The sequence below is a fragment of the Oncorhynchus mykiss genome, chromosome 3 (assembly GCF_013265735.2).
Source record: "Oncorhynchus mykiss isolate Arlee chromosome 3, USDA_OmykA_1.1, whole genome shotgun sequence".
Taxonomy (NCBI): domain Eukaryota; kingdom Metazoa; phylum Chordata; class Actinopteri; order Salmoniformes; family Salmonidae; genus Oncorhynchus; species Oncorhynchus mykiss.
The window spans coordinates 48,459,505-48,481,712 of record NC_048567.1 but is presented as its reverse complement, the minus strand read 5'-3'; the positions used below and the strand labels follow the sequence as shown (position 1 = coordinate 48,481,712).

At 42.5% G+C, this 22,208-nt stretch overlaps 1 protein-coding gene across 7 annotated transcripts in view; it reads right to left on the bottom strand.

Moving 5' to 3' along the window:
- Positions 1 to 22,208, bottom strand: part of LOC110520075 (sodium channel protein type 2 subunit alpha) — a 53,630-nt gene that overhangs the window by 27,127 nt on the left and 4,295 nt on the right. For 4 of the 7 annotated variants that reach the window (XM_036974350.1, XM_036974349.1, XM_036974352.1 and 1 more), the window contains exons 2-11: positions 13,271 to 13,584; positions 12,634 to 12,752; positions 11,113 to 11,202; positions 10,892 to 11,020; positions 9,561 to 9,652; positions 4,250 to 4,498; positions 3,673 to 3,736; positions 3,317 to 3,458; positions 1,441 to 1,635; positions 315 to 593 (exon numbers count right to left, since the gene is read on the bottom strand). In XM_036974350.1, coding sequence (XP_036830245.1) covers positions 315 to 593; positions 1,441 to 1,635; positions 3,317 to 3,458; positions 3,673 to 3,736; positions 4,250 to 4,498; positions 9,561 to 9,652; positions 10,892 to 11,020; positions 11,113 to 11,202; positions 12,634 to 12,752; positions 13,271 to 13,534 — 1,623 coding nt within the window. In that variant the 5' untranslated portion in view covers positions 13,535 to 13,584. Of the gene's footprint in view, positions 1 to 314; positions 594 to 1,440; positions 1,636 to 3,316; positions 3,459 to 3,672; positions 3,737 to 4,249; positions 4,499 to 9,560; positions 9,653 to 9,766; positions 9,859 to 10,891; positions 11,021 to 11,112; positions 11,203 to 12,633; positions 12,753 to 13,270; positions 13,585 to 22,208 lie in introns of those variants that run through there. The other 3 variants (XM_036974351.1, XM_036974353.1, XM_036974355.1) reach the window with 2 other exon arrangements.

The window sequence follows — 22,208 nt, the reverse complement described above, 5'->3', positions numbered from 1 at the left end:
TATGATGATAAGGAAAATGTGGAATTGAGAGATGATGGTGCTGCTGAAAATGGAGAGGATAGCGTACGATGATATTGATAATGATGATGAAAATAATGATGGTGATTATGATGAGGATAAAATGTATCAAAAAGTAAACAAAATGAACTTAATATTGATGATGATGCAAGTAATCCGTACGACAATCAGGGGTAGACTCACTAAGGAGTGTGCAGCATGCACAACATTACAGCAATACAGCGAACACACAGAGTTTTGATTGCGAAAGGTAAAGATAGGGGAAAGGAGCGGGTTAAAAAAGAGAGGAGCCTGACCTGGTGTGGTGTGGAACATCTCATGTCGTAGTTGAGCAGGTTGGAGGCATCTATGGAGAAGCGGAAACGACTCTTTTGCATACTGCCCTCAGACTCAGACCTGTGAAACTTGTCATTGTCCCCTCTCTCCTCCTCCTCTCTTTGCTTTTTCTTCTTGCGCCTGTTGCGTCTCTCTTTGGCACTCTTGGAACTGAGTTTGGAGGCCTCGGAGGAGGTGTCAGTGAGCTCCCCTCTCTCACTGAACTCCCCACTCTCAGCCGCTGTCACCGCTGCCGCCGCCTGTAAGCCAATCAACACAGAGAAACCACTGTCGTCAAGGGCAACACAAGACTCAGCAGCAGCACATCAGAAATGACAGAAAAATATTGGAAGCTTATGCAGGGCATTTTCAGGTCATGGTAAAAATAAGATAACACTAACAGTAACAATGATTTAAAACATTTGACTGTTAAAGACATTCCAAGGTTGTTGAAATGGGTGTGCTATAATTATGCAATAAGGCCAGAGGAGGTGTGGTATATGGCCAATATACTATGACTATGGGGCTGTTCTTAAGCACGACGCAACGTGGAGTGCCTTAATATAGCCCTTAGCCGTGGTATATTGGCCATATATGACAAACCCAAGGTGCCTTATTTTTATTATAAGCTGGTTACCAACGTAATTAGAAGAGTAAAAATAAAATGTTTGTCACACCTGTGGTATAGAATCTGATATAACACGGCTTTCAGCCAATCAGCATTCAGGGCTTGAACCACCCAATTTATGATGGGATTTATATCGGTGACATTGTCATGTTCGCTGGAATAATTATTGGACCAAGGCGCAGCGGAGGTTGAGTTCCACATCTTTATTTCTAAGTGAAACTTAAGCAAAACAAAACAATAAAGAAACAACGAAACGTGACTAAGTGGTGCACATGCACACAACACAAAAAAATATCCCACAAACACAGGTGGGAAAAACAACTACTTAAATATGATTACCAGCTGCCTCTAACTGGGAATCATACAAATCACCAACATAGAAAATAAATAAACTGGATCACCCCCAGTCACACCCTGACCTACTTCACCATAGAGAAACAATGGCTCTCTATGGTCAGGGCGTGACTGACATCTTGTACCTGTGCGTCCTCCTGCTGTCTCTTCAGCTTCTGAAACTCCTCCTCCTTCTGCTGAGCCTCCTCAATGGTGGCCTGGTTCTGCTCGTCGTAGGCCATGGCAACCACAGCCAGGATTAGGTTGATAAGGTAGAAGGAGCCCAGGAAGATGACCAACACAAAGAAGATCATGTATGGCTTCCCAGCAGCCCTCAGGGTCTGGAAGAGCGACAGTGTGGAACAACACCGCTTATAACACATCTCTATCTCTCAGCGATACCCAAGAGATTCGCTACATATACTGTCAGAGCACAGAAGCTGGCTCAAATAGGTCTGTCCAATGAAAACACAAGGAGTTCCTTCCACATGTTAAAAATAAAAAGCCTCCAATATCACATGGCATGAAGCAGACAAACCATAGAGTTTCATAGAGGGCCCAAAGCCTGGGCCCAAAGCCTGTTTTAGCCACGGCAGCGCCATAGATGTAGCCTTGTGGAACCAGCCTGATCGCTGTGTTCACCATTCTGTAAATAGAATGGCAATCAGGCTGGTTCCACCAGTCTACCATTGAGGGCTTTCAACATTTTGAAGTAGTCAATTTGGTGGCAAACATTCCATATCTGCAGGTGGAAGTTAACTTCTTATGGCAGGGGCAGTATTGAGTAGCTTGGATGAAAAGGTGCCCAGAGTAAACGGCCAGCTTCTCAGTCTCAGTTGCTAATATATGCATATTATTAGTAGTATTGGATAGAAAACACTCTAAAGTTTCCAAAACTGTCAAAATATTGTCTGTGAGTATAACAGAACTGATATTGCAGGCGAAACCCAGAGGAAAATCAAACCAGGAAGTGGCTTCTATTTTGAAAACTCCATGTTCCATAGCCTGCCTTTGCTCCATTTAAAGGGATATCAACCAGATTCCTTTTCCTATCGCTTCCTCAAGGTGTCGACAGTCTTCAGACATAGTTTCAGGATTTTTTAAAAAAATGAGTCAGAAAGATAACATTGCGTCAGGTGTTCGCATGAGTTTTGCTCGTGCAACAGTTTGGGCAGCCATTGCCTTTCCCTCTCCTACTGAAAAATACAGTTGCGGTTGATATATTATCGATTATATATTTTAAAAACAACCTGAGGATTGATTATAAAAACGTTTGACATGTTTCTGTGGACATTACAGAAACTATTTGGAATTTATCTGTGTTGTCATGACGGCTCTTTCCTGTGGATTTCTGAACATAACGCGCCAAACAAACGGAGGTATTTTGGATGTAAAAATAATCTTTATGGAACAAAAGGAACATTTATTGTGTAACTGGGAGTCGCGTGAGTGAAAACATCCGAAGATCATCAAAGGTAAACGATTAATTTGATTGCTTTTCTGATTTTCGTGCCCAAGCTACTTGATGCTAGGTGTACATAATGTTTTGTCGAGTGATCGATTACCTTATACAAACACTTGGATTGCTTTCGCTGTAAAGCATATTTTCAAAATCTGACACGACAGGTGGATTAACAAAATGATAAACTGTGTTTCGCTATATTGCACTTGTGATTTCATGAATATAAATATTTTGAGTAATATTATTTGAATGTGGCGCTATGCAATTCAGCGGTTGTTGATGACAATTATCCCGTTAACGGGATGGCAGCCATAAGAAGTTAATCACCAACCTTGGTTTTATACGGTTCCTGAATAGATTATACACTCCAGCAAAGTAGGGGGTGGTATGCACCTTATCAGTCTATTTAAAAACTGCCAGTACACTCAAAGAAGTAGAAGAGACAGAAATGGACTACTTTAACATGTAGATATTCCTCAAAGGTGCTGCCCATGCTGTCACAAAAGTGGCCATTGCAAAGACAGGAGATGAGCTCTCTAGTACATCTCTATGAGACAGACCTGCTGGTAGAGGTTCTCCCAGTAGTCCTGAGTCATCAGTCTGAACAGAGACAGGAAGGCCCAGCTGAACGTGTCAAAACTGGTGTAGCCGTAATCTGGGTTCCGGCCCGCTTTGATGCACCAGAATCCCTCTGGGCACAGCCTACAACAAACAACAAGCCAATCATAATCCCTATCTCTGCATTCACAATATCTGGTTTTCACAAGTCTATTTTGATGTCAAAAGCACAAAGACATGCACGAGGACAAGCACACACGCACACACTCGCATGCATACGCAAACCACGCACACAAGCACAATTAATAGTGCATCCTGACGATCAGATACAAAGACAGTAATGTGGGCTCGATCTTACCCGGCACCACTGCCATTTCCACAAAGCAAAGCATCTTTTTTACCTGGGAGGTAGTAATAATTTTCTACAGGAAAAAGAGACAAAATCAATTTTTCGCCAACAGCAAAAATAATAAATGATTTCCATCCTCAATACCTTCACACAGCATTGTAACTAGAGAACAGTTCAAAGCTTTATTCACAAAAAAAGCACTTTCTCTGGTCGTTTAAAATGCTCAATCTATTTTCTCCCCTCTTACCCCATAGTTGCCCAGGTCCTAGTGTTATGGCCATCAGGGTGCCACTGCCATTTCCCTCACTTGGGTGATGACTCAATACCCTCCGTGTTGACAAGCTAAACGTTCCACTAGTATCATCCACCAACAGGCAGTGTTATGATGAACCGCCAAACTACTTCCCACCAGAAGCTCTTACAAACCCCTCAGCCATTCCTGTAATTGTACATTACGCTCTTTAGCCAGGATCTGCTCGTTTGGCTGCTAGCAATGAGCTGTGACTCACACACTGTAGTCTGAGGCTAGTAGCATGGCCTTCACTAACCCTCCATTGACTGTCTGAAGCCAAAGAAACATGCTTACTGGGATCATTCGTGTAAGAGGTCCAGTTGAACGAGCTGGTCTTGTTGAGGTCCGTCCCATTAAAGTCGACTGAATCATCAAAGATGTTGGTTGAGTTAAGAGGGATCCTTAAACATTTGTTTCTTAAATTCCCCATGAACAGCTGCAGCCCTACTAGGGCAAAGACACTTAGGCAGAATACAGTGAGGATCATCACGTCTGACAGTTTCTTCACTGACTGGATCAGCGCTCCCACAATGGTCTTCAGGCCTGCAGGACACGACAGAACCTCACTGTTATTCGCATAGGAGTCTTATACAGTGTATGCAAAGAAGACGCCTTCATTTGTACACAATGTAAACATCACAGCATGTCTGTTGCTTCATATGTTTAAAAAAAACAAAAAAAATGTGTGGATGTGTCCAAAAGCAGCTGCTCATATAATTGTCAGAGATTGGAACGCTGGCAGTGCGGTCACATTCGACTGTCTCGATGGGTCGTACACCATGAGAATGTTTCATCTGTTACCCCATGTTCTTTTCTCCACTCGAATTATATGAGCCATGATAAGCACATCATCTTTTCTGACTAAGATCCAAATCCCAGTAATACCCGTACGTCTATAGCACACGTCCATACATGACAATGTAGCTTAAAATGTCGTCTCTGCTTGCTCTATGGGTGATTATAAAAAAAATCAATGAGCTAAGGAAGTCCTACTCATAGTTGTTATAATGTCTGTCCAGGCAGTTCTGGCCACAAAATGACATATGTCACGGTAGTTTTTATACCTGTGTGTTATAAACCCTACTAAGAGCTTAGATCAGAAAAGGTGACTTTGAGTACAACAAGAAAAACATGCATGTCTGTGAGGGTGGGCCTGCGTCACAATCAGCTCTGACATATGACACACCCTTACATGTCTGTTGCTTCATATGTTTAAAAGAAAATAGTGTGGATGTGTCCAAAAGAAGCTGCTCATATAACTGTCAAAGATTGGTTGGCTGGCAATGCGGTGACACGTTCTACTGTCTCAATGGGTCGTACACCGCGAGGATGAGGTTTCATCTGTTACCCCTAGGGTTGCAAAGGGAGGGTATATTACTGGAAACGTTCAAAGTTTACCAGTAAACTAAGAGATTTTTGGTATCATTCATTTATTATAATTATTTCAAGACATCTAGACATAATTTATTTCAAGACATCTAGTGGCCCTTTGGGGATATGTCTGTAATTATCTCTGACCTCTGTGTGGCCTTATCACATGTTAAATATATGACATCATTAAATAAGATGATTTAAAAATATAAAACAACAAAGCTGTAAAACATTATCTTAAATATAAACCATCAACTTAGTGAATACTATTGGTGTTTAATATTAGCATTTCAGCATAATATCCTTTATATATTTTTTGCGAACTTTATATTTATTTTACTAGGTCAATATGTATTTGTTATCAACGTTTTGGCGTCAAACTGATGGCAGTTGTGAAGAAAAGACAATAGTTGGAATAATTGCAGAGTTAAATGAAAATAATGCCATTGTTGATTAGATGCTTTTTTTCATTAATTAGGCAATTTTCTTTAAAACCATATGGCCTATCTACTAGAAACTCAGACAATACGGACACATACATACAAAATTAATACTATATGTGATTTTTCTTTATTTTTAAGTTATGATATACGATATATTGCAGTGGATTTTCTGTTAATTACCCATATTACTGAAGATTCTGGCAACTTTGGTAAATTACCGATATCTTTGCAACCCTAGTTATCCCATGTTATTTTCTCCACTAGAAGTATATGAGCCATTATAAGCACATCATCTTTTCTGTCTAAGATCCAAATCCCAGTAATATGTTTATAGCACACATCCATAAATGACAATGTAGCTTAAAATAAAGTTCTTTATTGCTCTACAGGTGATTATAAAAACCAATATGCCTACTCATAGTTGTTATAATGTCCAGGCAGTTCTCGCCACAATTGACATACTGTGCATTCGGAGAGTATTCAGACCCCTTTCCTTCTTTCACATGTTGTTACTGTCCCACCCTGACCATAGTTTGCTTTGTATGTTTCTATGTTTTGGTTGGTCAGGGTGTGAGCTGGGTGGGCATTCTATGTTACATGTCTAGTTTGTCTATGTTGATGGCTTGTTTCAGCACAGGTCTCATTTGTAGCTTCACGGTCGTATTTGGTTTATTGTTTTTTGTTACTCTTTTGTATAGTGTTCAGTGTTCTCTTTATTAAAAATCACCCACCACAACAGGACCAAGCAGCGTGGTAAAGGGCAACAGAGGCAGCAGCAGCAGCAGCAGCAGTGGGAGAGGCTGCACTATTTGGAGGAATTGGAAGGAAGAGGACCCTGGGCTCTGCCAGGAGAATATCGCCGCCCCAAAGAAGAACTGGAGGCGGCGAAAGCGGAGAGGCGCTGGTATGAGGAGGCAGCGCGGCGTCGTGGATGGAAGCCCGAGAGTCAGCCCCAAAAATGTATTGGGGGGGGGGGCTCACAGGAAGTATGGCAAAGCCAGGTAGGCGAGCTGCGTCAACTTCCTGTGGTTACCGGGGGGCTAGAGAAACCGGGCAGGCACCGTGTTATGCTATGGAGCGCACGGTGTCCCCTCTTCCAGATCTGCCAGTCAACCAGACTCTTCCAGATCTGCCAGTCGACCAGATTCTTCCAGATCTGCCAGTCAACCAGACTCTTCCAGATCTGCCAGTCAACCAGACTCTTCCAGATCTGCCAGTCAACCAGATTCTTCCAGATCTGCCAGTCAACCAGACTCTTCCAGATCTGCCAGTCAACCAGACTCTTCCAGATCTGCCAGTCAACCAGACTCTTCCAGATCTGCCAGTCAACCAGACTCTTCCAGATCTGCCAGTCAGCCAGGGGCCGCCAGTCAGCCAGGGGCCACCAGTCAGCCAGGAGCAGCCGCCCCTCTGTCCCGAGCAGCTGTCCCTCTGTCCAGAGCTTCCGCCCCTCTGTCCCGAGCTTCCGCCCCTCTGTCCAGAGCTTTCGTCCCTCTGTCCAGAGCTGCCACCCCTCTGTCCCGAGCTGCCGCCCATCTGTCCCGAGCTGCCGCCCCTCTGTCCCGAGCTGCCGCCCCTCTGTCCATTGAGAAGAGTTGCCATGGTGAGCAGGCCACGGAAGAGGACAAGGTGGGGGACTAGGACTACGGTGAAGTGGGGGCCACGTCCAGCACCAGAGCCAACACCGCGGACAGATGCCCACCCAGACCCTCCCCTATAGGTTCAGGTTTTGCGGCCGGAGTCCGCACCTTGGGGGGGGGGGGGTACTGTCACACCCTGACCATAGTTTGCTTTGTATGTCTCTATGTTTTGGTTGGTCAGGGTGTGAGCTGGGTGGGCATTCTATGTTACATGTCTAGTTTGTCTAGTTCTATGTTTGGCCTGATATGGTTCTCAATCAGAGGTAAGGTGTTCGTCATTGTCTCTGATTGGGAACCATATTTAGGTAGCCTGTTTGGTGTTGGGTTTTGTGGGTGATTGTCCTTAGTGTCTTGATGTCCTTGTTCTGTGTATGTGCACCAGTATTAGGCTGTTTCGGTTTTCGTTACGCTTATTGTTTTGTAGTGTTTGTATTTAGATTCGTGTTGCTTCAGTTTAAATAAACATGGATCGCAATCTACATGCCGCATTTTGGTCCGACTCTCCTTCACAACAGGAAAACCGTGACAGTTACGTTGCAGCCTTATTCTAAAATGGATTAAATACAAATAAAAAACTCATCAATCTACGCACAATACCCCATAATGGCAAAGCAAAAACAGTTTTACTTTTATTTTAGCAAATGTATTAAACATAGCTGAAATATAACATTTACATAAGTATTCAGAAGCTTTGCTATGAGACTCGGAATTGCGCTGAGGTGCATCCTGCTTTCATTGATCACCCTTGAGATGTTTCTACAACTTGACTGGAGCACCTGAGGCAAATTCAATTGATTAGACATGATTTGGAAAGGCACACACCTATCTATATAAGGTCCAACAGTTGACAGCGCAGGTCAGAGCAAAAACCAAGCCATGAGGTCGAAAGAGTTTTCCGTAGAGCTCTGAGAATAAGATTGTGTCGAGGCAAAGATCTGGGGAAGGGTACCTATACATTTCTGCAACATTGAAAGTCTCCAAGAACACAGCGGCCTCCAACATTCTTAAATGGATGAAGTTTGTAACCACCAAGACTTCTTAAAGCTGGCCAAGCAATCGGGGGAGAAGGATCTTGGTCAGGGAGGTGACCAAGTACCTGATGGTCACTCTGACAGAGATCCAGAGTTCCTCTGTGGAGATGGGAGAACCTTCCAATATTTTTTAGTCTGATGTAACCAATATTGAACTCTTTGGCCTGAATGGCAAGCATCATGTCTGGAGGAAACCTGGCACCATCCCTATGGTGAAGCACGGTGGTGACAGCATCATGCTGTGGGGATGTTTTTTAGTGGCAGGGACTGGGACACTAGTCAGGATGGAGGGAAAGATGAACGGAGAAAAGTACAGAGAGATCCTTGATAAAAACCTGTTCCAGAGCACTCAGACTGGGGTGCAACAGGACAACGACCCTAAGCACACAGCCAAGACAAGTCTCTGAATGTCCTTGAGTGGCCCAGCCAGAGCCTGGACTTGAACCTGATTGAAAAAAAAACAATTGAATCCATTTTAGAAGAAGGCTGTAACGTAACAAAATGAGGAAAAAGTCAAGGGGTCTGAATACTTTCCAAATGCACTGTATGTATGCTGTACTGTAGATATGCCAGTGTGCTATAAACCTTACTAAGAGCTTGGATCATAAAATATGTCTCAGAGTACAATAACAAAAGCATGCATGTCTGTGAGGGTGGACATGCATCACGATTAGCTCTGACATATGACACACCCTTACTAGACCAACAGCACAGTCGGGAGCAGTTGAATGAAGGCAGACACCCCAGTCAGGGAGGACAATGACAAGCAACCATCCCAAACAGCAAAGGAAGGAGAGGAGAGCTGGACAGCACCACAAACGCAATTACACAAGCTGGATGTAAACAGTCTCATGCAAACAAAATCGACTAGACCCCCAAGTCTGTTCTGGAGAAATAAACAAATTAAGGAATAAAATAGTAGGTCTGAAAGCAGGGAATCCTTCCCATTTCAAGGAACTGCTTCAGATTACTGCTTTTACTGGCCACATTACAACATGAGAGGCAAACCATCAGACCTAAATAAAAACGTAAAGGTGAAGTGACCCTTAAGCTTTGATGGAGTGAGTAGTACATTACCACCCTTTGGCCCCTAAACCTTAACCCTTAACCTTGCTCTCACCTGGGATGACCGATATAGTTTTCAAAGCTCGGAGAACCCTGAACGTTCTCAGTGCTGAGACATTGCCCAGGTCCACAAACTCTGTGACATATCTGTAATAAGGGGTAGGTCACAAACAGACGCCATGACAGGACAACAGAGAGCAGTCGGAGGAAACATGACACAAGGAAGGGGCTGGCTGACAACTGGCAGCAGGCACTCCTTACCTGGGATAACTGAAATAGTTTTCAAAGCTCTTAGTACTCTGAAAGTGCGAAGAGCTGAAACATTGCCTAGGTTTACAAACTCTGTTACATACCTGCAGGAAAATTCACAATTACAATAGAGCTTGTGTAGTTCAGGAAAAAGACATTCATGTTACATGGCAAGGGCCTTAAACCCTTCAAACACTATTACACGGTGGGATAGACAATAGGTGTGAGGAGTCTGAGGACAATTAACAAGGATTAACACTATCAAAGTTCACGTTAGTCTGAGCAGTATGAGTGCCTTAATATTCATCATGTCTACATGGTTTTGTACATACAGGACGCAGTATTGCATTACAACTGTTCTCTTGTGTTAGCCACCAACAATGAATGCACTAACAACACAAAGAATACACCAAGGTAGAATGTTGCCCCTGAACAACAAACAGAATCGATGTTGTAATCTAAATCGACATTCACCCTGTACTTGTTGTAACTCATCTGCCTCAAGCAGCAAAAACAAACCGTAGTGAAGTCTGGTAGGTGTTAGTAGAAATACATGTAGGCAAAATTACTAGCAGTGTAGAAGTGGGTTTGTTGTGAGAATTTTTTATGGTGAACATTAGTGACTGTACAGCAGGGGTCCTCAATTACATTCAGCCTGGGCCAATTTTTCCTTGAGCGGATGGTCGGGGGGCAAGGACAAAGTTATAAATAATTTGTATACTGCAAATTCACCGCAAGAATTACGAACATATTTAGTATTTGACAAAAACCGAATCATTTCAAACCTTGATTACATTGGGATACAATCACATATGCCTCTCTATTTATGCTTGAGAATACTTGGGAACAGATTTCCTAAATTTAAATCACTTTTGGGTTGATTTTCGGGTGATTTTACAGTCTTTTATGTCCAACAACGAAAATTATAAATAAAAATATATACTTTGGGGGCCAAATAAAATAACCCGCGTGCTGAATTTGGATCGCGGGCTGCCTATTGGGGAACCCCGGTGGACAGTGTTGCCAATAGTTACACACTGTAGGTAAGTAATAATATCAGAAGCTAATAATAGTCCTTATTAAAGCTACAGACGACTCCTATTACTGATCATAACAGGAAAATGAGAGAATACTTACGCCATGACAATAACACAGAAATCCAACCAATTCCATGGGTCTCGGAGAAAGGTAAACTTCCCTACACAGAAGCCCCTTGCCAGAATTTTTATAAGAGATTCAAATGTATAGATTCCAGTGAATGTGTACCTGTTGGAAACAAAGAGGACTGTTTAGTCTACATAGATTACTGTGTGTGTATTGTGGAAGAGTGTCGATTTCGGGGTAAGACGATGACTTACTCGACATTCTTTGTCCAGTCCGGGGGCTGACTCAGGGTCATAAACGCACAGTTGGTAAGGATAGTCAACATGATTACCATGCTGAACAATGTGGAGGCAGTTGTCAAGGAAACTGAACTGTCCAGACCTATTGATTCAATATTCATTACACATCTCATGCAATACAACACTTGACTCTGGCATAGAACGTACACCTCTCACAACTAGGTGATAATGTCCGAGAAGCCTGTGTTTGGAGGATATATTGTGCCACCGCCTTCGAGGGCCTTATCACTTTTATACAACGGGTTACCAACATATTCAAATAAGGATTGACATATTTTTGTTTAACATTTTATTTTGATGCATTTTCAGTCTTTTTGTTCACTATCTATGGACGCTACCCAGTCGGTCAGTCTTTTTGTTCTGTATCTAGAGACGCGACCCAGTTGTTCAATCATTCGTTCGAAATGTGCTATTACAAATACTGGCTGGCAACGTTCTTATCCCTTGCTTGCTAGCTAGCCAACTACGGCTAACTTACAGTCACATCAAAAAGTGCAGCCAGAATAACAGCAAAGTAGCTGCATTTGCGTTTGTTTAAGCTGTTGTCTGAATACATTTATTTGGATACATCCATAACAATGAGCTAATGAGGCACGATTTCGCCTGGCATAGGAAATGTGCTCACTCGTCAGGACACTGTTGTTCAGAGGAGCTAGCCAACAACACAGCTAACACAATCACTTCAAACTGAAGCTGGAAAGGCAGCAAATTAGCTGCACTTTGTTTTGTTTTACCTGTTTTCTATTGGTATTTCTTTGACATGTTCATTACTATGGGACAGCTAGAGATCTAATTTGCATATTGAAACAATGTTACAAATGTTGGAAAGACAGACAGCAAGATTTATACAAATCTCCGTTGTTGAAAATGAAATGTTAGTCTAAAAGAAATGTGAGATAATGTCTAGATGCTTTTTATAGTGGAGATCAAGTTTATAAATTGCTTGGCTGGGCTGATGGGACAGTGAATTGCACAGTTAACAGGCATTTTAACGCCATAGATTTAGCCGTTGGTAAGTTGTGGAATAGACACTGGCTGGAATGCGGTTTCAACCAATCAGCATTCAGGATTAGACCCACGCGTTGTATAAAGTGCATTATAAACTGGGTGGTTCGATCCCTGAATGCTGATTGACTGACAGCCATGGTATATAAGACCATATAACACGGGTATATTTTTACTGCTCTAATTACGTTGGTAACCAGTTTATCATAGCAATAAGGCAGCTCGAGGGTTTGTGGTATATGGCCAATATACCATGACTAAGGGCTGTGTCCAGGCACTCCGCTTTGCGTTGTGTATAAGAACAACCCTTAGCCGTGGTATATTGGCCATATACCCCCCCCTCCCCCCCACGAGCCTTAATGCTTAAATCATTATCTGTACAAACAAGATACAGACATGCGATATAGGACACATATTTATTTGACCTCAAAAACATGAAATGTGGTTAATTATTTTCTAATCCAAGGATATGAGTGTACCAAAACCTTAATTGATATTCTTCTAAGAGGGTTGAAGGGGTTTAAGACATACAATGCAGGAGTGGCGTTGAAGCGGAAGATGGCCTTCCCTCGGTTCAACACTATAAAGGTCTGTGAGAAATAGAGAGAGGGAAAGAGAGAGAGAGAGAGAGTGAGAGAGAGAGAGAGAGAGAGAGAGTGTCAACACATATTCCTGGTCACTTAGGAGTGATGGAAATTATTCACAAAAAGAAGGACAACACAACACCAGCTTCTGTTATTGCTATAACACACATTGTAGAGCACAGTGGTACTCTGTGGTGTCGTGATATGTCTCCCCTGAAATTGTCAGGCGGGAGCCCTATCAATCATAGCTTTTCTGTCACCTTGGATACAAAAGCTCTGGATGGATGACAGTGTGCTTCATCACTTTGTCCTACATGATAACAACTGAACTTGGATCTGACAACAGAGATAGCCTGTGCTATGACAGGATAGACAGTACTAGTTTGCATAAACATAAACTCTCTGCTCAAAATATGACATGGATCCAAATGCTTTCCAATACTACCTTAACCCTTCACAACTCATCCAAACATCCTCTTCTTGGTTTCAAAGCCCAGCTCTTTGGGATGACCCATCCCACTCACTTTCTGATTGCTGTAGAAGGTGTCCAAGTCCTCCAGTGGTGTAGACACCAATCCTTTGGGAATGTCCCCATATATGAGTGGCAGTGATTTGCCAGCCTCCAGGTCACTTCTGGGCTTAGGCCCGTCGTCGTCATCATTGTTGGGCTTCGCCTTGGACTTCTTGGCGTTCTCGTCAGCGATCCGCCTCTCGATGGCATCGAGGGACTCACGACAAAACGGGCGGAAGCTGTCTGGTCCTGGCGGTACAAGAAGCTGTTCCATCATTTCATCCTGCACTTTCAGAGTGAACGGCTAGCCTCCTGCATTAGAAAGAGCTTAAGAAACAAGAAGGAGAAACTCCAGTAAGAGGCAAGTGTAGTGACTGAGCGTCGACTACTGAAGCAATGATATCCTAAAAACTACATTCAACCTGAAAAAATATTTCTGTTGCAGGAAATGTGCAACCTTTATAAGTGCCTAACACACTGACTTGGATAATATGATTCCATTATAATCTTACACTTACAATCATCCAATATCACACAGGTACCAGTGAGAAGGAAAACAAAAATACTTTCCATGCCACTCTTTGGCGGCCAAACCATCAATATGAGGTACTTCACAGTCTATTCTTCACACCTATCACTTCACTTTTTCTAAAGAAAACAACCCAATGAGTGGAGGGGAGATCTGGCTGTGGACAGATCCCACAGAGGACAAGTAGCTGGTCCTAAAAAGTCTAGAGAGACCTGCCCATGCTCTTCAATCCACAGCAACTACCTGGGGAAAATTCAGTCAGATGTGACATTATAATACATGGGATTAAACGGAGGGATTTCGCATCAGATGCGACTTCTAGTTTAACCCATTACTCTCTGTTCCAGAGCCAATCACACAGACAACAGCTAGGAGGCGTGATCTCGTCCAGAGCCCAAAGTTTCCACTATAAAATGTCACAGTGTAAAGAGTAGGGACGAGACAGAGGGAGAGGCTGAGTTTCCAAATCGACTCAGAGAGTAGTAACATGATGCACAGGGACACTGCGATGGCGATATCAAGCATCCCTTTACTACTGCTTCTTCTGCATCTGTCACATCTGCTTTATCACTTTGTCATTGGCTTTACAGTGCAATAAAACACATTGTTTGTCTTGTCGGATCCAAGAAATCAATCACTAACACACTGGTCAATGCTGGATTGGATTTAACATAAATCACGTCACTATGTCAACATAGTAAAACCCATCAAGGGATTTAGTGAAACGAAAGCAGTTGTTGTAACCTCTGTTTGAGGTGTCTTTGTGCTCTGTTATGGCAGATTATCATATCTCCCCATATTCTTCATGTGAGTGGTGGTGTTGTGGATTGTGAATATTAATGATTTGAAAAGCAAATAAATACATTAAATACATTATACTAGAAATACCTTTATTATCACAGCTGTGATGGACTAGTTTGACTCTTTAGCCAGCTGTGCACAAATTGACCCTGAATTTGGAATGAACTCATAAGTGCCTATGATCGCCATTAGTACTGAATGCTACTCACACATCTTCTAATCAATTTAATGGCTAGTAGGCGCATATAATTTTCCTTCATTAAATGGAAGAAGTCATCAAGAAATGGCTTTCCAGTAAACGTTTTTTTCTGTACAGAATTTGCCAGTTGTAACTGTGTACGAAATTCAGCCACAGTAGCTTATTTAAAATTCATCCTATTGTTGGCCTTACTGCATATGACAAGTTGACCTCAAAGCCAAAGCCAAAGCCAACCTTTATACTATAGTTACCAAAAGGACAAAAATACATTTTGAAAACATTCAGACTACTCTATTCTGTACAGTACATCTTCCAAATGGGATAGGAAATATATATATATTCGCAACAGTTGAATAAAGAGTTTCACAACAGTTTCATTAGGACATAGTCATGGCATGCATATTGCTTGTGGTTACACACCTGAGTGCATGCACTGAAGGAGCTGAGCACATGCACAAGTAGCAGCAGTTATGAAAATAGTGCAATGAACAGCTGACACCTGCTTCCTGAATAATAGAACCAATTATTCAGAATTAAATATTTTATATTGTAAAATAAAATAAAGCATAGATTTCGTACCCCTTGAGGGGTGACAAATCTATCTAATATAGCCAAGATTTTCATTTTCTATGTCCGAAAACAGCTTCTGGGCATAAGATTTGGATGAAGATTTCTACTTCAACAAGTCAGCAGCTGTGGATGTACCTGCTCATTCCGGACCAGTCCCTAATCCCCGGGACTCAAAAGAGAAAGTGACGGCGCAAGAGAGGCAAAAGAGTGGGCTCCCTGATGAGACTACGTCGGTGAGTAAATGAAATGCCTCTACCCTCTGTACTATAGGTGAACGTACCATCACTATCCTATCAACGGGACCTGAAGAACAAGGACTTTGTCAAGAGTGCTTTGGACCAATCTAGTTTGTTGGTGATGTGGACACCAAGGAATTTGAAGCTCTCAACCTGCTCCACTACAGCCCGTCGATGAGAATGGGGATGTGCTCGGTGCTCCTTTTCCTGTAGTCCACAATCATCTCCTTAGTCTTGGTTACGTTGAGGGATAGGTTGTTATTCTGGCACCACCCAGCCAGGTCTCTGACCTCCTCCCTATAGGCTGTCTCGTCGTTGTCGGTGATCAGGCCTACCACTGTTGTGTCGTCAGCAAACTTAATGATGGTGTTGGAGTCGTGCCTGGCCATGCAGTCGTGGTTGAACAGGGAGTACAGGAGGGGACTGAGCACGCACCCCTGGGGAGCTCCAGTGTTGAGGATCAGCGTGGCAGATGTGTTGTTACCTACCCTCACCACCTGGGGGCGGCCTGTCAGAAAGTCCAGGATCCAGTTGCAGAGGGAGGTGTTTAGTCCCAGGTTCCTTAGCTTGGTGATGAGCTTTGAGGGTACTATGGTGTTGAACGCTGAGCTGTAATCAATGAACAGCATTCTCACATAGGTATTCCTTTTGTCCAGGTGGGAAAGGCCAGTGTGGAGTGCAATAGAGATTGCATCATCTGTGGATCTGTTTGGACGGTATGCAAATTGGAGTGGGTCTAGTCTCTGGGAAAATGGTGTTGATGTGAGCCATTACCAGCCTTTCAAAGCACTTCATGGCTACGGACGTGAGTGCTACGGGTCTGTAGTCATTTAGGCAGGTTGCCTTTGTGTTCTTGGGCACAGGGACTATGGTGGTCTGCTTGAAGCATGTTGTTATTACAGACTCAATCAGAGACATGTTGAAAATGTCAGTGAAGACACCTGCCAGTTGGTCAGCACATGCCCGGAGCACACGTCCTGGTAATCCGTCTGGCCCCGCAGCCTTGTGTATGTTGACCTGTTTACCTTTTCTAGGGTAGAGGGCAGCATTCTGAATTTTGGATGAAAAGCATGCCCAAATTAAACGGCTTGGTGATCTATAATTTTTTTCCCTCTGGTTGCACATTTAACATGTTGATAGAGATTTGGTAGAACTGGTTTAAGTTTCCCTGCATTAAAGTCTCTGGCCACTAGGAGCGCCGCCTCTGGGTGAGTGATTTCCTATTTGCTTATTTCCTTATATAGCTGACTGAGTGCGGTCTTAGAGCCAGTATCTGTCTACAGTAGTAAATAAACAGCCACGAAAAGTATAGCTGAGAACTCTCTAGGCAAGTAGTGTGGCCTGCAATGTATCACAATATACTCTACTTCAGGCTAGCAAAATCTAGAGACTTCCTTAGATTTCGTGCACCAGCTGTTTACAAATATGCACAGATCGCCCCCCCCTCGTCTTACCGGAGTGTGCTGTTCTATCCTGCCGGTGCAGTGTGTATCCCGCTAGCTGAATATCCATGTCGTCATTCAGCCACGATTCCATGAAGCATAGGATTAGGATATTGCAGTTTTTGATGTCCCGTTGGTAGGATATTCGTGATCGTACCTCGTCTAGTTTATTGTCCAATGATTGCACGTTGGCGATTAATATTGACGGTAACGGCAGCTTTCCTAGTTGCCTTCTGCAGGTCCGGACGAGGCATCCGGCTCTTCGTCCTCTGCGTCGCTTCCTTTTGCGAATAATTTGGATGTCTGCTCTGTGGGGTGTTTGGAGAATATCGTGTGAGTCCTGCTTGTTGTTGATGTTGTTGAAGAAATCTTTGTCTAATCCGAGGTGAGTGATCGCTGTCCTGATATCCAGAAGCTATTTTCTTCCGTAAGATACGGTTGCAGAAACATTATGTACAAAATACTTGACAAATATCGCGAAAAACCCTCACATAATAGCACAATTGGTTAGGAGACCGTAAAACGGCGGCCATCTCCTCCGGCACCATTTTGCTAAGCTACAGGACCGTTTCACTGGAATATGTATGATTCATCCGATAACATTGAGGAGTTTACCACATCAATAAACAGCTTCATTAATAAGTGCATCAAAGCGACGTCCCCACAGTGACCGTACATACATATCCCAACCAGAAGCCATGCATTGTAGGCAACATCCGCACTGAGCTAAAGGCTAGAGCTGCTGCTTTCAAGGAGAGGGAGACTAATCCCAACGCTTATCATAAATTCCGCTATTACCTCTGACGTGCCATCAAACAGTCAAAACATCAATTACTGGACTAAGATCCAATCCTACTAAGTCAGCTCAGACACTCGTCGGATGTGGCAGCTCTATTATTGATTACAAAGGGAAACCAGACGTGAGCTGCACAGTGACCTGAGCCTATTTGATGAGCCAAATTCCTTCTATGCGCTCCTTCGAGAAAAGCAACACTGAACCATGCATGACTGTGTGATCTCGCTCTTCAAGTTAATATTCACAAGGCCGCAGGCCAGACGGATTACCAGGAGGTGTAATCAGAGCATTCACTGACCAGCTGGCAAGTGTCTTTACTAATATTTTCAACCTCCACCTGACCCAGTCTGTAATACGTAAAATGTTCAATCAGACCACCATAGTCCCTGTGCCCAAGAATGCCAAGATAACCTTTCTAAATGACTATTGCCCTGTTGCCATGAAATGCTTTGAAAGTCTGGTCATGGCTCACATCAACACAATCTTCTCAGACACCCTGGACACACTCCAATTCGCACAGCACCCCAACACATCCACAGATGACGCAATCGCTATTGCACTCCACACTGCCCTCTCCAACATGGACAAGAGGAGCATTTGCATGAGAATGCTGTTCATTGACAATAGCTCAACAGCATAGTGCCCTCCAAGCTCATCACTAAGCTCAGGACCCTATGACTGAACACCTCCCTCTGCAACTGGATCCTGGACTTCCTGATGAGCCACCCCCAGGTGGAGGGTAGGCGACAACACATCCACCATGCTGACCCTCAGCACAGGGGCCCCTCAGAGTTGCGTGCTTAGTTCCCTATAGGGAGGAGGTCAGTGACCTGGCTGTGTGGTGCCAGGACAATAACCTCTCCCTTAACCCCAGCAAGACAAAGGAGCTGGGCTACAGGAAACAGCAGAAGGCCGAGCACGGCCCCATTCACATTGATTGGGCTGTGGTGGAGCGGGTCGAGAGCTTCAAGTTCCTTGGTGTCCACATCACTAAGGAATGATGTGAAGAGGGCACAACAATGCCTCTTTCCCCTCAGGAGGCTCAAAAGATTTGGAATGGATCCTCAAACAGTTCTACAGATGCACCATTTGGAGCATCTTCACTGTCTGCATCATCGCTTGGTATGGCAACTGCTTGGCATCTGACCACAAGTGTATTAAAGCCAGTTAGATTTTAATTTAGAATCCTCTAAGTTTATTTAGATCTAAAAGGAAATGTTATTGCTCTGCCAGTATTTGATGTTTCCTTTCATGTGTCCTACCAATTATTATTGGATTATTCACCATGGCAACCAATTGTTAGTATACCAATGGAACTGGGAGTTGGCTTTGGTGGTGATCAGACCATTCACATTTTTGCAGGAATATTTATCAGTTTTTGACCAAATGTAAGTCAGAACAAATACTTATTTCATTTTTAGAATATTCCTGTTGCTATTGTTCAATGTAAATAAAAGAAATGTGTATGTAGAGGTGTAACTTTTTTCACCAGTTGTCTTACCATTTTGTACAATTATGCGATTAATTTGAATGTTAATTATCCTAAGAGGAATTATGGTGTGTTATTTTTCTCTTGTTGTAAATTGTGCATGGAGATTGCTGACATTAATGTTTATTGGATTTACATTGTAGTAATTGTCTCTTTCTTTTATCCTGTTTCCCTCTGTACACAGACCACATGAATACTCTGTTTCATCATTACTCCTAGACTGGGCTTCTGTGTCTGTCATCACTCTTTGACCAGAGAGCAGTCTGTTTACTCCAAGTGGCCTATCCACACATTAGAGAGTACCAAACTCCGTTTCAACAAGGCACTACAGAGGGTAGTGCATAAGGCCCAGTACAACACTGGGGCTGAGCTCCCTGCCATCCAGGACCTCTATACCAGGGGATGTCAGAGGAAGCCCCTAAAAATTGCCACCCAAGTCATAGACTGTTCTCTCTGCTACCGCACAGTAAGTGGTACGGATGCACCAAGTCTGGAACCAACAGGACCCTGAAAAGTGTCTAGCCCAAAGCTGCTAAATAGTTGGTCCGGGTAGCTAGCTATTGGTTAACTATCTGCTACTGTTTATTATCTATCCTGTTGCCTGTACATATCTATCTCAATTACCTTGTACAACTGCACATCAACTCGGTACTGGTACCCGTTGTATATACAGTAGCCACATTATCGTTACTCATTGTGTATTTATTCCTAGTGTTATTATTTTTCTTTTCTTTATCTTTTTTTCTCTGCATTGTTGGGAAGGGCCCATAAGTAAGCATTTCAGTTAGTCTACATCAGTTGTTTACGAAGCGTTTGACAAATACAATTTGATTTGATTTCAGATCAGATCATCAAAAATGTTAACCATGCCATTGTATTTAGGTTAAAGGTGAAAAGTTGAAAAAATAAAAACATTCAAAAAATTCCTTTACGTTGATGACTTTTTGCAAATCCTATCAGTTTTCCACATTGATTCAAAACCATCACATTGAATTGTTTTGTTGAAATGACATGGAAACTATTTTGATTCAACCAGTTTGTGCCCAGTAGGTACCTTGCTCTACAATCAAAAACATAGATATAATGGTACAGTAAATGTAAATATCTGTATAATATAATATATAATAATATATATATACCAAGTCTCTCCTTGGACCTATTACAAGCTTTTTTTGATTTATCTATAGCACACGTGTATTACTCACTAATGACAACTGGAGATATTAGCTGCTGTTGAGATGATTCAAATATTTATTTTTTCATCTGGAAGCTGGTGACATGTCATCATGACTTTGAGGTGGCCAGCTGCACAAAACTGGCAAGTCGTTCAACCTGGACTCAGGGGTAGACGAAACATAGTACATTTAAATCAGGGACATTACAATTAGTATGATATGTAAGTTATAAATTGTTACGAATTTGCAAAATGTATGAAATGTTACAACTTTATATTTGTTGTGGATAATGTTAGCTAGGTTGCTAACATTAGAGTTATGGGTTAAGGTTAGGGTTTAACTTAAGGTTAGCAGTTAGGCTAACGGGTTAAGGTTAGGGTTAGGGGAAGGGTTAGCTAATATGCTAAGTCATTGCAAAGTAGCTAAAAAAGTAGTAAGTAGCTGCAAAGTTGCTAATTAGCTAAAATGCTAAAGTTGTCTGTGATGAGAATCGAAAATGCAACCTTTGGGTTGCTAGATATTAGCTAAGTGGCTTGGTGGCAAATGCTGATGTTAGATAGGTTGCTAAGGTTAGCCAGGCTGGGGGTTAGGGTAAAAGGTGGTAAAGGTTAAGGTTAGGAGTTAGGTTAAATGGTTAAGGTTAGGGTTAGGGGAAGGGTTAACTAACATGCTAAGTAGTTGCAAAGTAGCTAAAAAGGATGAAGTAGTTGCAAAGTTGCTAACATGCTAAAATGCTAAAGTTGTCCATCGTGAGATACGAACATTCAACATTTGGGTTGCTAGACGTGAGCTAGGTGGCTAGGTGGCTAATGATAACATTAACAGGGTGGATAACATTAGCTAGGCTAGGGTTATGGTTAAAGGTTTAAGGTTAGGGTTAATGGAAGGGTTAGCTAACATGCTAAGTAGTTGCTAATTAGCTAAAATGCTAAAGTTGTCAATGATGAGAATCAAACACGCAACATGTGGGTTACAAGACGTATGCGGTATACTTTAGTTTCTGCCTTAATTAACCTTCTTTCTTATGTAACTATACCAAACATAACATATCGTACTAATTTCAGTGTCCCGGATTTACATTTACTATATTACGTCCAGTCTATGAGACCAGGCTGAGTCATTTGTCTCCTCTATCATTACTGACCCCAAATGACAGCACATTTGTTTTCTCTGTCTTTCACCATGCATAGCCCTGTCCTGTTCATAACAAAACCTGACCAGGGGCCTTGACCTCAGTGGCTGACAACCCCAGCCTTCCCCTTCCATGTTTCACTAATTCTAACAGGCTCCCCGCTTTCACATGGACCCACATTAAATTGGGTCGAGTGGTCTCAAATAGAAATTAGTCTCAATGTAGTGAAGCTTTTTAGTCTTCTCAGGCAAAATGAAAAAGTCTGTGCGAAAAGTAGGCTACGTCTATTGACTTAATATGCAATGCATTCGGAAAGAATTTAGACCCCTTGACTTTTTCCACATTTTCTTATGTTACAGCCTTATTCAAAAAATAAATTAAATGGTTTTTCCCCCTCATCTATCATCAACACACAATACCCCATAATGACACAGCAAAAACAGATTTGTAGAAATTTTAACAAATGTATAAAAATAAAAAATTGAAATATTACATTTACATAAGTATTCAGACCCTTTACTCATTACTTTGTTGAAGCACCTCTGGTAGCGATTACAGCCTCGATTCTTCTTGGGTATGACG